Genomic DNA, 13,319 nt, shown 5'->3' on the forward strand with positions numbered 1-13,319 from the left:
AACAAATTCCCCTCCCTTTCCTTTCACCAAACTGGCACCAGAAAGCTGCCCGAAGTTAGCTGGTATAGATGTAAGATCTACAAGAAATGTAAGGAGTTTCTGTCCTAACGCATTACCATTTCCTGACACTTTACTAAAGTGACATGTTGTAGCCTGTATCTGCATGAAGGGTAAACATGGTCATTTTGTCGTCCAAGAACAGACCCTGTGAGGAAAGGCTTGGTGTGTGACTCGTGATCCCTTATTTAAAATGTAAAAGGATGGTGAATGTTTTTCATATTGCAAAGCATGCTTATGTATGTCTCTCTGTCTCTCACAGAATCACATCGCCTTCGATGAAGTCACATGACCTTGAGTCGGCAGTGTGGCAGACACATTGGACATCCACGCTCTTTACCGTCCAGTCATCATAGTCAAGGTGCAATGCTAACCGCATCAGTCATATCCTCTATGATGTTGTTTTGGATCACTCTCCCCTTATGTATGTGTGTGTAAAAAATGATGGTCATATCATGGAATAACGGTGTACTGCTACTTGCACAAGCGCCAACCCCCCTCTCCCGTTTCTGTTTTGTTCTTGGCCCCTCGTAACTGGAGCTTGAAGATTCACTGTGTGTTACTGGAGAGACTGTCTGTGTAAGAAACCTATTTTATGGTGGCAGATGGAATTTACCAAGTTTCAGATTCAAAGTGAACTGAACCTAATGCTGTAGATAAGTCTGCTTTCTTGCTTTGTTTTCCCACTGTATCATATGTATGATAATATGTTTGTGGCATAATTTTTAATGCTTTCATTTAAAGAAAATCAAACTGGATTTGTGTAAATGTGAGTCATCAAAACATTTCATTTATATTTTTAGAAGTGCACTTGAATTAATTTTTATGAGCAATCCCAAGTCAACAATCATTAAAGAAACCTCTACTATAAATGGTACAGTTTTTCTATAACTGTAATATTAGTTGTATTGGTGATATTCTATAAGAACCACTGCTCAAGCTGAGGCACAGTAACTGACCACAGTGAAGCTTTAAGGCACCCAAAATGAGCATAGCCTTCCCTGCTGTGCGTCGTCCTCCCTCTCAGTCCGTGAAAAATGGATCAGCCGAGCAGACAATCACAAGCACTCTCTCAGAGGCATTCTGGGTAATTTTCCTAAATAGAAGTCTAACTAATGTTCAATTTGGAACAATGATTTAATCATTCATAGCAGCGATAAGTCACTTGAAACAGTCAGTTGGGCAAAGACAATTGTGCTGAAAACGGATTCCGCTTCTCTCAGGCCCAGAGATTGCCAGGCTGTTTTTAGACTGTCTTTAACTGTTTGTTCTCTTTTCTATTGATTTCAAATGCATGTTAATCTAATGGCCAACATGTTAATCAGCATGTTGTATTCAGATATGTCTGTAAAGCCAGGAGCGATGGCAGAAAGGACCCCCTTCATCCGTAACATCAAAAATCAAACCGAGATACCTCAGTTGCAATGAAAATAATGAAAGAACTTAATCACATGAATCTAATCCTGAAAACAGAATTAGCACATTTGTTTGCAATAGAGTATTCTAGGTGTCTGTTGGCCCCAGTATAGAGCCCTTAGAAAGATTAGCAGTTCTAAGGTGCTAATATATGCACCTTCTCTTCTTAAAAAGAATGAGTTGCCATGTGTATTTGCAATTTCCTGCAGATGTGACCAATTCGTAGAAGAGCAATAACATTTGAAGCTTTCTCTTTCATGAGGATCAGAGACAAAGAACACATTGACATGGACCCATGAGGCTGTGTCCCATGATATGGTATATTTTTATAATCCTTGCTGATGCACTTCACACAAAGTTCAGTATAATCGATACTAGAATTCTAGCACTTTAAAAGACGAAAAAAAAGTCAACTGCAGAGAAAAATAACATCCATTTAAACTGCTGCTTTAATAAGTACATATAGTGATAATCAGGATTCATTAGTAATCTGGTAATGTGGATATAAATTATTACAGTGCTTGTAACAGTATTATATCAAAAGTAATGAAATGTGTACAAAGAGTGAACATGCACATACAGTATAGTTTGTCAGGTTTTCTTGCTGTTTATTTTCTTATGTTCGTGCTGTGTGTGTGTGTGTGTGTGTGTGTGTGTGTGTGTGTGTGTGTGTGTGTGTGTGTGTGTGTGAGTGCATATGTGTGTTTGTAAAAAAACAGAATAAGTACATAATGTACAACGTGTACTTCATCATTAAGCTACTTTAAATTTAGAAAAGGAAGAAAATGACTTGTGTTATAACTCATTGGATTGCTGTTCAAACCGGATGGCTGGATTCCTTTTCTCATTTGGAAATACTGATTTGTTTATAGTGTCTATATTTTGCATATTTGTTTGTGTTCACAACTTATATTTCCTATTTGTTTTATAGTTTGTACAGAATTTTTGGTTGTTAAAGGTTCATTTTTACAACCTACTGAACTTTTTTAATTGCTGATTTCTATCTACGTTCTTCACCTGTGACATTTCCACCTGCATAGCTATTGGTTTTGTATGGATGTTGTAGGTCGGTCTTATAAGTTTCACATGGTTCCAGCTCACTGCGTCCTTTAAAGACTTTCATCAAATTATGACCTTTTACACTGTAGAGGAAATAAAATTTAAAGGCTTTGAATAAAAAATAATACTCTGACTTTGTTTGCTTTGAGTGTGTCACAGGGACGTCTCCATGACCTGTTCTGAGTTTAGAAAATAAAACATTCCTTAGTGGATGTATTCAGGGCTTCAGACTCTAAAGGGCCTCAAGGCGTCTCTGGACCTTGACCTGTTGAAAATTGACTGGTTTGCTCTGTAGAACTTGGAGAACATGAAATAAGGTGACATCTCGGGGAATGGTGGTGGTCTCACTGTACCCTCGGTATCCCAGCAAAGACAGTGTGTCCTGACATGAACAAAACACACAAGCAAGCAATCAGGGGAGATGAAGTGGATCAGCCTCAGATCTGTATCTGTCATTCAGCAGCCTAGAGCTGAGTCTAATACCTCTCACCCTTCAACATAATGCTTCTGTTCCACAGCCAGTCATTTTTCTCATGTTGTCTCCAGCAGATCCTCCTACCTTATCACAGTCACCAATCATAGTTCTAGAACTCTTCTACTGAAGAAATGAAGCCACCTGCTGCAGGTGAAGTCACTGGGACTGAAAGTGGTTTGCCATGCTCCTTGTGCTAACTTTCAACTGTCACCATCAGGATTTTGATATGGCAGTTTACAGAATCCAAGGGACAAAATAGTGCATGAAGGGCTCACGATTCCCTTCATTATGCATCTGTGCACCCTGTGATGGAAGACTGACTTTTTTCATTTCAAACTTAATATTGCTTTTTCCAGCCAGTTCATCACCACTGAAACGTAATATCAATTAAGCCAGTTTAATCACTACTGTGCAAAAGTTGGAGACCCTTAATTTATTTCATTTCCAGTCAAAACAGTCATTAAGCACAGGGAGATATTTCAGAAGAGATCAGATATAAGATAATCCACTTGCATAAGTAGGGGGAACGTCAAAGGTAAATAAGTCAAAAAACAGTTTGACTTATTGACAAGGGTTTCCAAAACTGAATAAAAGATAAAGAGAAAAAAAATTACAGCAAAATCTGGTAGGCCACCAAAACTGTCAACATCAGATAAACTGTACTTCTTTCCTCTGTCTTTGAGAGGAAAAAGGTCCAATATGTGTTTAGGATTACTTGATTATGAAAAAAGAAAATACAACCAAAGTCTAAGACTGAACTTTAGAGGTGTCGAAAAATATCTCTGCAGATTTCTTTGAAAAAATGAAAAGTCTCCAAAAAAAGAATGGATGCTGTAATAAAGACAAAGTGTGGACACACCAAACACTGAAAAATCTGACACTATATTTAGTTGTTCACTTTTTCATTACTTTTTTTTCTTCTTATCCTAACATTTACTTATTGGCTTAATTTTAACTGGAAATTAAATAAATGGTCTCTTTACTTGGTGCAGTATATATTGTCTTTTTTTAAGCAAAAAAAAAATTATTCTGTTGCTCTTCAAGCACAGGAATCTCATAGTCGGTGAGTAAACTGTGATCGGAGGAGTTACTTGAATGGTGTGTATCTCTGTCTCTCTATCTGTTGAACATTCTAATTGTTTTGTGCAATGCATATTTAGTGTGCCAGGCTTTTCAAGAATGGCATTGTTTCAAACTGTAACACACACTTGGTTGCCATGGATGCTAATTGTTAATTTACCACAGGCATCTACAGAGTCACAGAAACACATTGTTAGATAGAAGTGTAAGATATTTTGAAGGAAAAGGGACCCACTCTTTCTTGCAATCTAAAAATAGCTACCTGAAAATGTTCCTCTGAGCAATGGCTCCATATGTGGGCTGTATATGGTAGGAAAAAACTATTTTCACTCGTCCCTGAAACAGTTCAATACCTTTATAGAAGAATCCATCAGCAGTTTTCAGGGCAGAACAATGACTTGCAGCCCCATTGTGTCACATAAAGAAATGTTTGAAGGAGTGGCTTTTTATGTCATTTTTGTTTTGAACTGAAGCATGCTATTGACAGAAACTGAATCACACAGTGCTAAAATTACAAAGTGGCTGGTCATTCTAATCATTTGATTTGACAATAGAAGTATGGCAACAAACAGCTTCTTACCGACAGCCTGCTCAAATTTGAGCAGCCCATGGAAATGGTTCCTTGTTCCCCATGAAAATGACCACCATCTTGTTGCCCCAGTTCTCTGCTGTGTTTTGCCTCTGTTTGGGTTGAGCTCCAAAGGCCTTGTTTATGTGTCTGTGCTAGTGGGGCTGACCCGCTGCCATTTGGCAGACCTGTACGTTTAGTCTCTGCTTTCTGACAGAAGTTCTGTTCCACATGACTGTCCTGCACCTGCACCCTCCTATGACCCACAGTTAGCCCGGCTGCTCTCCGGATCACTGGTCTGGTTCTGGCCACAAACGAGGCATTGTTGGGTGACTGAGCTTGCAGATGAGCCAACCTGGCCAGGCTCTCTTGGCACCACTCCAGCTTCTTGCTAGGTGCCCTTTTCCAGATTTGTGTTAGTTCAGCAGGCCTTGCTTCACGGTTCACTGTAACAAATCCTTTACTTCGCCAGGCCACTGGCTCCTCGGTCATCTGCACTTGAGAGGTAGCAGGAGCCCATCGTATCAGCGGCAGGGTTCGTTGCAGTTCTAAGCTGCTTGTGCGCACTGGGCTGAGACCATTAATGATTTTCCGTTTATGGATTATCAAGTTAGTGAACATATTGTTATTTGTTGGGAAACAGTCAGTGTCAAAAGTGCTTTGGCTCAAAGAACAAGCTTCTGCTGGGAGGGCCACAGGAGATTTAGTGGAGAGAGTATTATCTTGAGATGCATCCCATCCTGGGGGTAATTTTTCTGCCACATCACTCCCCTCTGAGCTAGTGGACCAGGGCTCACTTAATAAATGATGTGACAACATAATGTTCTTCTCATCCAGATATCTACATTTCTGCTTAACCTGCTGTTTAGGCTTCTGGCATCCATAAAACATATTATCATCTGCAATAAATGAAAGAGTGTTCATGGTTACTGACAGCGAAAGGAATTACTTTAATCTTGTTGTGGAGCCTGACTCAGGGTGTCTGTCAAAGCACTTGCATTGAAATAAGTTCATTGAACCTCAGAGAGTTTTACTGGGAAGTCCGCCACCAAACTAAATTATTTACATTCAAGACATTCATTGATTAAAAGTATAATTTGGGAGCAGTAGTGCTACTTGTTGGCAACAATTAATAGTCTCTCAGCTTGAACTTACTTAAGTTATAAATCATACTTGTTCCTGTGTAAAAAAACAAAAAATCTTTTTGGGAATACATGAACATGCATTCGTTAATCAGGACCATTGTCAATTAAAAGTGCTCAGCACTGCTTAGTCTCTAGGGTTACGTGTGTGTCTTAGACCAGCTATATTAGGGATGCTGAGAGGCCCAGGCCTTGTTAGGCTGATGATTAATCACAGGCTCCAGCCATAAATGTCAGACCTAAAGCTGGCATAGCCTGGCTCTGATCGATGACTTACTCTCCGGCTCTCTTCCACAACACTGGCCCGCTGTGGCACTCTAGGACAGGACACCAGTCATTACTCCCAAATGTCAATGATCCAGAGGTAAAGAGGGCAAAGGCATGCTTAATCTCTCATATTTAACAATTTCCAGGCTCACACAGGTTGATGTTGGGATGTGAAATTCAAAGAATAAAAGAAAGCATAAAAACTATTTAGATTTAAACCTAAAGAGCTGCAGTAAAAAAGGATGTCTTGTCATATATGGGATTGTGGGAATGTTATGTGTTCTACACGACTAATGCTCAAGTTACGACAGATGCTGTAGGTACACACTGCTGCATGCTTTGATCTATACTACCAGCCTCATTGTAACTGCTGCACTGCAGCTGGAATAGCAGCAATTTTAAAAAGCCAGCAAACATTTGCAAATAAGGCCTCTTGCCTTGAATCTCAGAATGATTGGAAACCTGTGCACACCATACACCAGGCAGGGAGCCATGCTTCTCAATCTCTATCTACAGCACATACTGATTTCTTCTCACGCTGGGCATCCAGCTGAGCACAGCAGCACATCTGCATGTGCCACACACATAATGGCTACCTCCTGATCGTAGCCCGGGATTCAGGTAAAGGAACAGTGTGATTAGACACGGGGTGCACACCATTGTGTGCAGCATGAAAAACCGACCATGTCGCCAGTATCTTCTCTTCTCTGCACAGACTAAACCGTTTAAGAGTAGCATGGAAGGAGTGCCACTCAGTAGGTGTTTACGACTTTGAGGAGGCATTAGGATCATGTGTTGAACACAGTGATTTTAGTTTCCTCGGGCTCATTGCGGCAGATGCTTTGCTTTTAACATGCTCACTATTATGAGATGAATTGATGAGGGGCTGAATGAGTTTGATTGCTTACCGTTCGGGCCATTATCAGCATTGAAGCCCTCCCAGGCACTGCAAAGGTTTTTCTTTTCATCTTTTCTGTTGACACATCAGCAACAAATACATAAAGATATTAGCATGCTCTGAATACATTCATCATTAGAGTGCTTTAGGCCCTTTGAAAATGCCATGTAAATGAAAATGACTCCTGCAAATTAAGAAGCATAATCTCAGACTGCATAAAATTCATGTGATAAAAGTTGATATTTTAAGCTCTGGAAAGCAGCTTAGTGTGGATCATTTTTAGAGCTAAATATGCATGACAGCTATGTTTCCATGCATTCTGGATGGCTTCCAGATGCTTCTTTTGACCCAGCTGGGTCACAGAGTGGCATAAGACATGAGACATTTTGCTCAAGTGGGAGACTCATGGATTGCATGAAAATAGCCACTGTACACAATACATGACAAAGTAACCCCTACATGGATCTCCAGTGAAAGAACCTTCGCAATCAGTGGCAAGACAGCGATCAGTCATTGGCTGATGGATGGACACACATCTATATCTCCCATCTACTTTGTCACCATTGTGAAAAAGCCTTTTTAAAGTCCCCACCAAAGCAGATAACCTACTGTCCCATCTGATGAAAGTCTACAGTTAAGTCAACACGCTGCCTCAAGGCCCTGACTGGACAAGGAAGTGATGAGTACCTTTGTTTGCTGGCAAAGGAAGCCAGCTCAATACACTGACACACAGATTGAGAGATAAGACTTTAGTCTTATCTGAGTTGGGCAATAGGGTGATATCAGAGCTGTCTACTCCCCAACCCAAGCATAGTGATCTCAGAGAGCATGGACGTAGCATTCCCTTATATTTAAATAAGGTTCCTGGCAATGGCCTGAGAAAACAGCTTGTAGTGAACTCGCAGGCTCAGTAAAAAAGTACCCAAGGACACTGTACACAGAAGATGAAGATAAAGGGTTAAAATAAAAAAATAATTGTAAATAAATAAATAAATAAATAAAAGAATAAAAATGTTTAAGACCAGAAGTAAAGACTTCTAGGCAAGTATAGGGAAAATGCACCTTTAAGGAGGGCTCTGATCAAACAATGTGCACCTAGAGATAACCCACCCACATTGCCTGATGCAGAAACATAGACCAAGAATATCTCAGGCACATGCAGGAGATAATGAAGCTTTAAATGAGTCAACAGCCAGGCAACCTTCAAATCTGTGGATCTAAAAGAACCACCAGTTTGAGGTGAGCCCCATAAAAATTACACCAAGAGGGGTTGACCTGATGCTTTGTTGTGGGGCTCCTTTATTTTTGATGGCAGTGGGTGTGTGTTGAGTGAGAGAATCACTATATTGTAGTGGGGATGAGATTCTGCTCCCATTTTAAAATGAATAAGATATCACATTCATAGAACAAAAGGTAGCACAAAAATTACAGAGAGTCATACCAGCAGAGCTACAGTAAAATGGATGTCTTGTCAGGAATGTTTAGGGTTAAGGTTTGGGTTATGTGACCTGCATTACAAATGCTCTTGATATAATACTAGTACATGCTTTAATGTTGCCTTTCAGTGTAACTGCTGCAGACCACTGCAGTTGAAATTGCAACAATCAACAAAAGCAGGTAAAAGAAAAAAAAATGGCAACATTTGCCAGAAAATGACAAACCCTGCGTCTCAGCACAATTGGAAAGATGTGCATACACCAGGACCAGGGGACCTATTTTTTCCTTCAGGTCTCATGCATCAGGGGTACTGATACAGCCAACGCTAACCACAGTCTCAAGCAGCATAGCACAATGCTTAAAGGCATCAAGAAGTTCCTCTGGCTTCACAATAGAAGTTCAGTGCAACTACTAAGTGAGAAAATGGGTATCCATGCCTGAGGCTCATCCGTGCCTATGCATCCCACTTGGTAGGTTAAAGTGAAGAGACACAGGTATGTGTCTTTGAAAGACAGTGTGTAGGTATTCCCTAAGAGCACTGTCTCTATGCCATAGCACCACAGCCATGGTCATTTGAGTCTCTTTTCTGCATTTAGTGCCGGTTTATAGTGCTGCGAGTGACGACACTCAAGTCATACTACATGGTTATAGACAACAAATTCTTATCCATTTTTGTAGACCTGGTGCTAGTTGCTTCTTCTCTAAAAGCTTGTCAAAAAGGTAATATCTGCATTAAGGTCTACTCCAGCAAGGAGCAAAAACAGACCATCATTCAGGTTCTGCCCTGGATGCTCTATAATGAGGCACTTCTTTTTTTAAGCTATATAACTAACTATAGGTTGATTGATCACATTCATACCACATTTGCTATACATAAAATGTCAGACATATATATTAATGGATAAAACAGTGTGGAACCCATTGTTTCATTGCAGTTGGTGCTGTTAAGTCACTGTAGTAGCTGTAGTCAAGGCCTTGGAGATAGCCAGCTCTGTTAGTAATGCAAGATTTAGTTCTTTATTTGTCACAGTGGTAATCTTGGATTAGTAGTGCTGTTCAGTAGTGACCATGTTCAGTCCAGATGGTCAAAGGGCCAATCTGGGAGGACCAGCAATACAGATGCTACTGAGGTAACTAGAAGTACGATGACCTAAGCTGATAAGCCAGGGCTACCAAGGGAGGTGGACAACCAGTTGAGGCAAACCCAAACTAGTAGTAAGCCATTAAGCAAGAGTGCTACTTCCAAGCGAGTGAATCTCTCATGGCCTGTGGAGGACAGGACACGGTCCTGCATATCCAGCACTGCAATACAAATAGTTAACCTGTGTCACTGAAATAAGAGAAAGGCAGGTATTTCTGTGTGAGTGACATGTTTGTTTTACTGTCATTACTGTCACATGGTGAGCTTCGTGGTATAAGATCTTGAACTGTGTGTAGCTGCATGAAGAGTACTTCACACTGCCATGTGAGTCAGTATCACTGTATCACTAAAATATATATTTTTAAAAATCTGACTGTGACCTTAAAGTACATCATATTGGGTTTAGTGTAAGTGTGTTTTGTTTGCTACAAGGAAATAACACTGACCTTCATTGTATTCAGCGCAGTTGCTAGTGTCTGGTATCTACTGTTGTTTTGGTAACAGCAAGCATATGAAAGCTACTTAACAGTGCAAAGGAACTTTTAAGCCCTGAACACCAAATCCTAAATAGTTTCTGTGAGCCATGAGCGAAATGGCTGTCCATTTTTTTCCACAGCTCATCACACTTCTCATTTGAGAGTGACTGCAGTCTGAACTCCCTGTCCAATGAGTCCTGAAATGTCCATAATTATTCCTGTGGAATGTGTCCCATTACCTCTGATCAGATCGGCCCTATAGATGACTCGATGTTCACATCTGTGGCAGCATAACACAAAATGGCGTTATTTAAGACAGCCATGGTAACAAGCCTTGCCCAGAGCATCTCAGCTCTATGTTCAGTTCACTGAAATACTGTCATCATGGTGTGCCTATGGTATTTTAGTCCTTTATTCTCTGATGGCTTGGAGGCAGCATAACTAAGAGAGATGAGGGCAGACACAGCCACTGAACTCAGGGAAAGCTTTTGGAAGCATGGAAAATGAGCCTGCAGAGTACAAAACAGAATGGAGGATGCAGAATCTGCTTGTTTATTACACCTTATTTTCTCATGTCACTGACTCACCTTCACCCTCTCACAGCCTTGGTTTTTTTTTTTTTCCTCTGGGCTGATGAGTTGAGCTGGGAGCCAACACTTTTTCACATTCCAATGATGGGAATCCATCCATCCATCCATCCATCCATCCATCCATCCATCCATCCATCCATCTATCTATCTATCTATCTATCTATCTATCTATCTATCTATCTATCTATCTATCTATCTATCCACACATACACACACACAAAATGACACTAAGTCCTTGGAATTAACCCACTGTAAGTAGTCATTTGATGTCTTCAAGAAACAAATCAGTTTTGTTTGCATCATGAGGCAAGGAAAAATGTTCAAATACAAAGAAATGAATAACAAACATACCTTTTCTTCTTTGGTTTATTTTCAGCAGAAACCATATTCCATCATTGTCCACTGATCACACTTTTAAATGATTTGTGGACTTGAGGCAAGTGCGCAGTGAGTCACATTCTCTCACTCTCATTTCACACCCAGTGACACACTAGCACAGAGACATACAACATTAAGCAGGAACTTGGTAACGGTTCACTAGTTGCATGAGGTCAACAGGAAAAAGCATGCAAAGCAGGTTCTACTTGTAAACAGAGACTACATAGTTTTTTTTCCATTCTCTCCTAAGTTTATACAAAAGGCTTTAGAGGCTCAGATAGGAAGATTTCAAACTACACAGGTACCAATCTTGCTGCCATTTTTATACTGTAGATTTACTTTCTGCAAAAATATCTGTTTACTCTATACAATTCCCAGTGTTTTACAGCTTGCTATAAACTGGCCAGAAATTATGGTCAACTGTTTAAATAGATTCTTTTAGGATTATAGTCCGTCAGCCCCTCAGGATTGTCAGGTCCTGAATTCTGAGAGTGAAGACCATAGAGCACAGAGGCATGTGAATTTCACCCAATGCCAGCATAACTCTTAATGATGAGGAACTTTGTAAAAGGCTGTGATGTGCCAGGCACAGATTCCTCAACCAGGGTCCAGTTGGTGAGAATGACGGCATGGAAATGAACTTTCCACTGCTTAGCTGCCTTTTATATCATGACTCACTGCTATGGAGACTTTTTCACTTAACTGACCAAGCAGATTTATGAGTGTTGTATTTGACTGAAATACCTTGGGGTTAGACATAAATCAATCCACACAAAGGTACCAGGCCAGGCTGAACCCAAGTAATATACTGTAATTTTCCATTAACTGATAGGGCATCTTAGCCCTAGAAATTGCTGATTGATAAAATGTTAATAATCTGTCTCAGCTGTACAATTATTTGAACAAAAAGGCAAGTATTAATGCACAGTAAAAAGCCATTCAATTTAACATAAGCCTATTTAGCTTATTTTGAGGAAAACGTACTTCAATACAATACTGTACAAAAATCAGAGACTGCCCTTCATTAATCTAATTTTCAGTCAGAACAGACAGTTATTATTTTTTTCAGGAGATTAGGTATAAGACCCACAAGAATAAGAAAGGAGAGAGGAAAATTAGACAAAATTGGAATACAAAAAATGGTGAAAATATATAGAGAAAATGGGACCCTTTAACAATCATGTAACACCTGCTAGACCACCAAAACTGTCACCATCAGATAAAACAGTCCTTAAAGCTTTCATCTTTGAGAGAGAGGAGAAAATCAAGCTCCATTCTCACTTCAGGTCTGAAAAAAGTTTTTAAAAAAATCACTCAAAAAGTCTGAGTAGGTTTTATAAAAGTAATGTATGTATATTTGACTGTATCTAAATTCTGACTGTATTTGAATGTATCTAAAATACATTGTTTCAAATATAGTTCATTTGCTAAGGTTTCACCTTCATAATTAAATTTCAATTACAAATCATTTACAAATCAGGAAAACGTAATTACAAAGATATGTACAGGACAAATTTCAAATTAATCTGCTCCTAAAATCTGAGTGTCACCTTCATCCTGTTTCCCTTCTAGTGGGCCCACCTGATGTTTAGCCTCTGAATTCAGCCAATAACCAGAATATCTGTGATGAAGCCATTTCTTATAATGAAGTAAACAAACAATGAATAAATAGGCAAAGGCTTAAGTTACATATAGCTACATTTTAGTCAGTGAAAATCTCTTTGAGAATCTACTCCAGAATGTCACACTTAAATATGGTCATCTTAACTGATGGTGGAGGTCCTGACATTTCAGATGATTCGGCTTAGCAGCTTCAACTCATGTAAAAGCTGTCATAGCTGCAGGCAGGCACAACTGAATGCAGAAACTTTTGTATTTTTCAGGAAAAACGATGCTCGAGAAGTATTTTTCTCCTGAAAACATAGACGGGTAAAAGTCAAAGTAATTCAAAAGCGGATTATTCAAGCACAAGAACTGTAATGACAGGACATTTTTGTGAAGGGAAAAGCAATATTGTAAAAAATGCAGTTTGTGGGGCGTAAACAGCAAGATGACCTTCTGCTGGTGATGGCTTTTATAGTGTTAACACAAGAGCTCCAGTCTCACAAATCAGGAAGAATACTCTATGCCCAACCAGAGCAGCAACTTGTAAATCAAAGATTGAGCGCTCAGGATGTGGCATAATTCTGGCTGTACTCCAAAAGTGAGAGCGAGTGAGCATCGGTGGACCTATTGCTTTCTCTCTCTCTTTCAATTCTGCATAAAATAAACTGCTGATAAAAGCAATAATTTCAGGGCACAGTGTTATTTAAAGAGAGCAGTTAAATGTTTAATG

General features: G+C 39.7%; 2 protein-coding genes across 3 annotated transcripts in view; one reads left to right on the forward strand and one right to left on the reverse strand.

Moving 5' to 3' along the window:
- Positions 1-2,657, forward strand: part of plppr5b (phospholipid phosphatase related 5b) — a 78,164-nt gene extending 75,507 nt beyond the window's left edge. For both annotated transcript variants that reach the window (XM_017700387.2, XM_017700388.2), the window contains one exon: positions 320-2,657. Coding sequence is in view for 1 of the 2 variants with exons in the window: in XM_017700388.2 (XP_017555877.1) it covers positions 320-349 (30 nt within the window). In the remaining variant the exon portion in view is untranslated. The remainder of the gene's footprint in view (positions 1-319) is intronic.
- Positions 2,102-13,181, reverse strand: LOC108428976. The gene is made up of 4 exons (XM_017700384.2): positions 10,958-13,181; positions 6,973-7,037; positions 4,668-5,554; positions 2,102-2,914 (listed from the first exon to the last, which is right to left on the reverse strand). Exons 1-4 carry the CDS (start codon positions 10,990-10,992, stop codon positions 2,765-2,767), a joined length of 1,137 nt encoding a protein of 378 aa, XP_017555873.2. The 5' UTR covers positions 10,993-13,181; the 3' UTR covers positions 2,102-2,764.
- Between the last annotated feature and the right edge of the window lie 138 nt (positions 13,182-13,319).

Source organism: Pygocentrus nattereri, chromosome 3 (genome assembly GCF_015220715.1).
Source record: "Pygocentrus nattereri isolate fPygNat1 chromosome 3, fPygNat1.pri, whole genome shotgun sequence".
Lineage (NCBI taxonomy): Eukaryota > Metazoa > Chordata > Actinopteri > Characiformes > Serrasalmidae > Pygocentrus > Pygocentrus nattereri.

Excerpts from the sequence above, each read along its gene's own strand:
- LOC108428976 (XM_017700384.2), bottom strand. The coding sequence starts at position 10,992 with ATGGTTTCTGCTGAAAATAAACCAAAGAAGAAAAG. Across the intron at positions 7,038-10,957 it reads AATAAACCAAAGAAGAAAAG|AAAAGATGAAAAGAAAAACC; the intron begins GTATGTTTGTTA and ends ATGTGTCAACAG. Across the intron at positions 2,915-4,667 it reads CAAATTTGAGCAGGCTGTCG|GACACACTGTCTTTGCTGGG; the intron begins GTAAGAAGCTGT and ends TGTTCATGTCAG.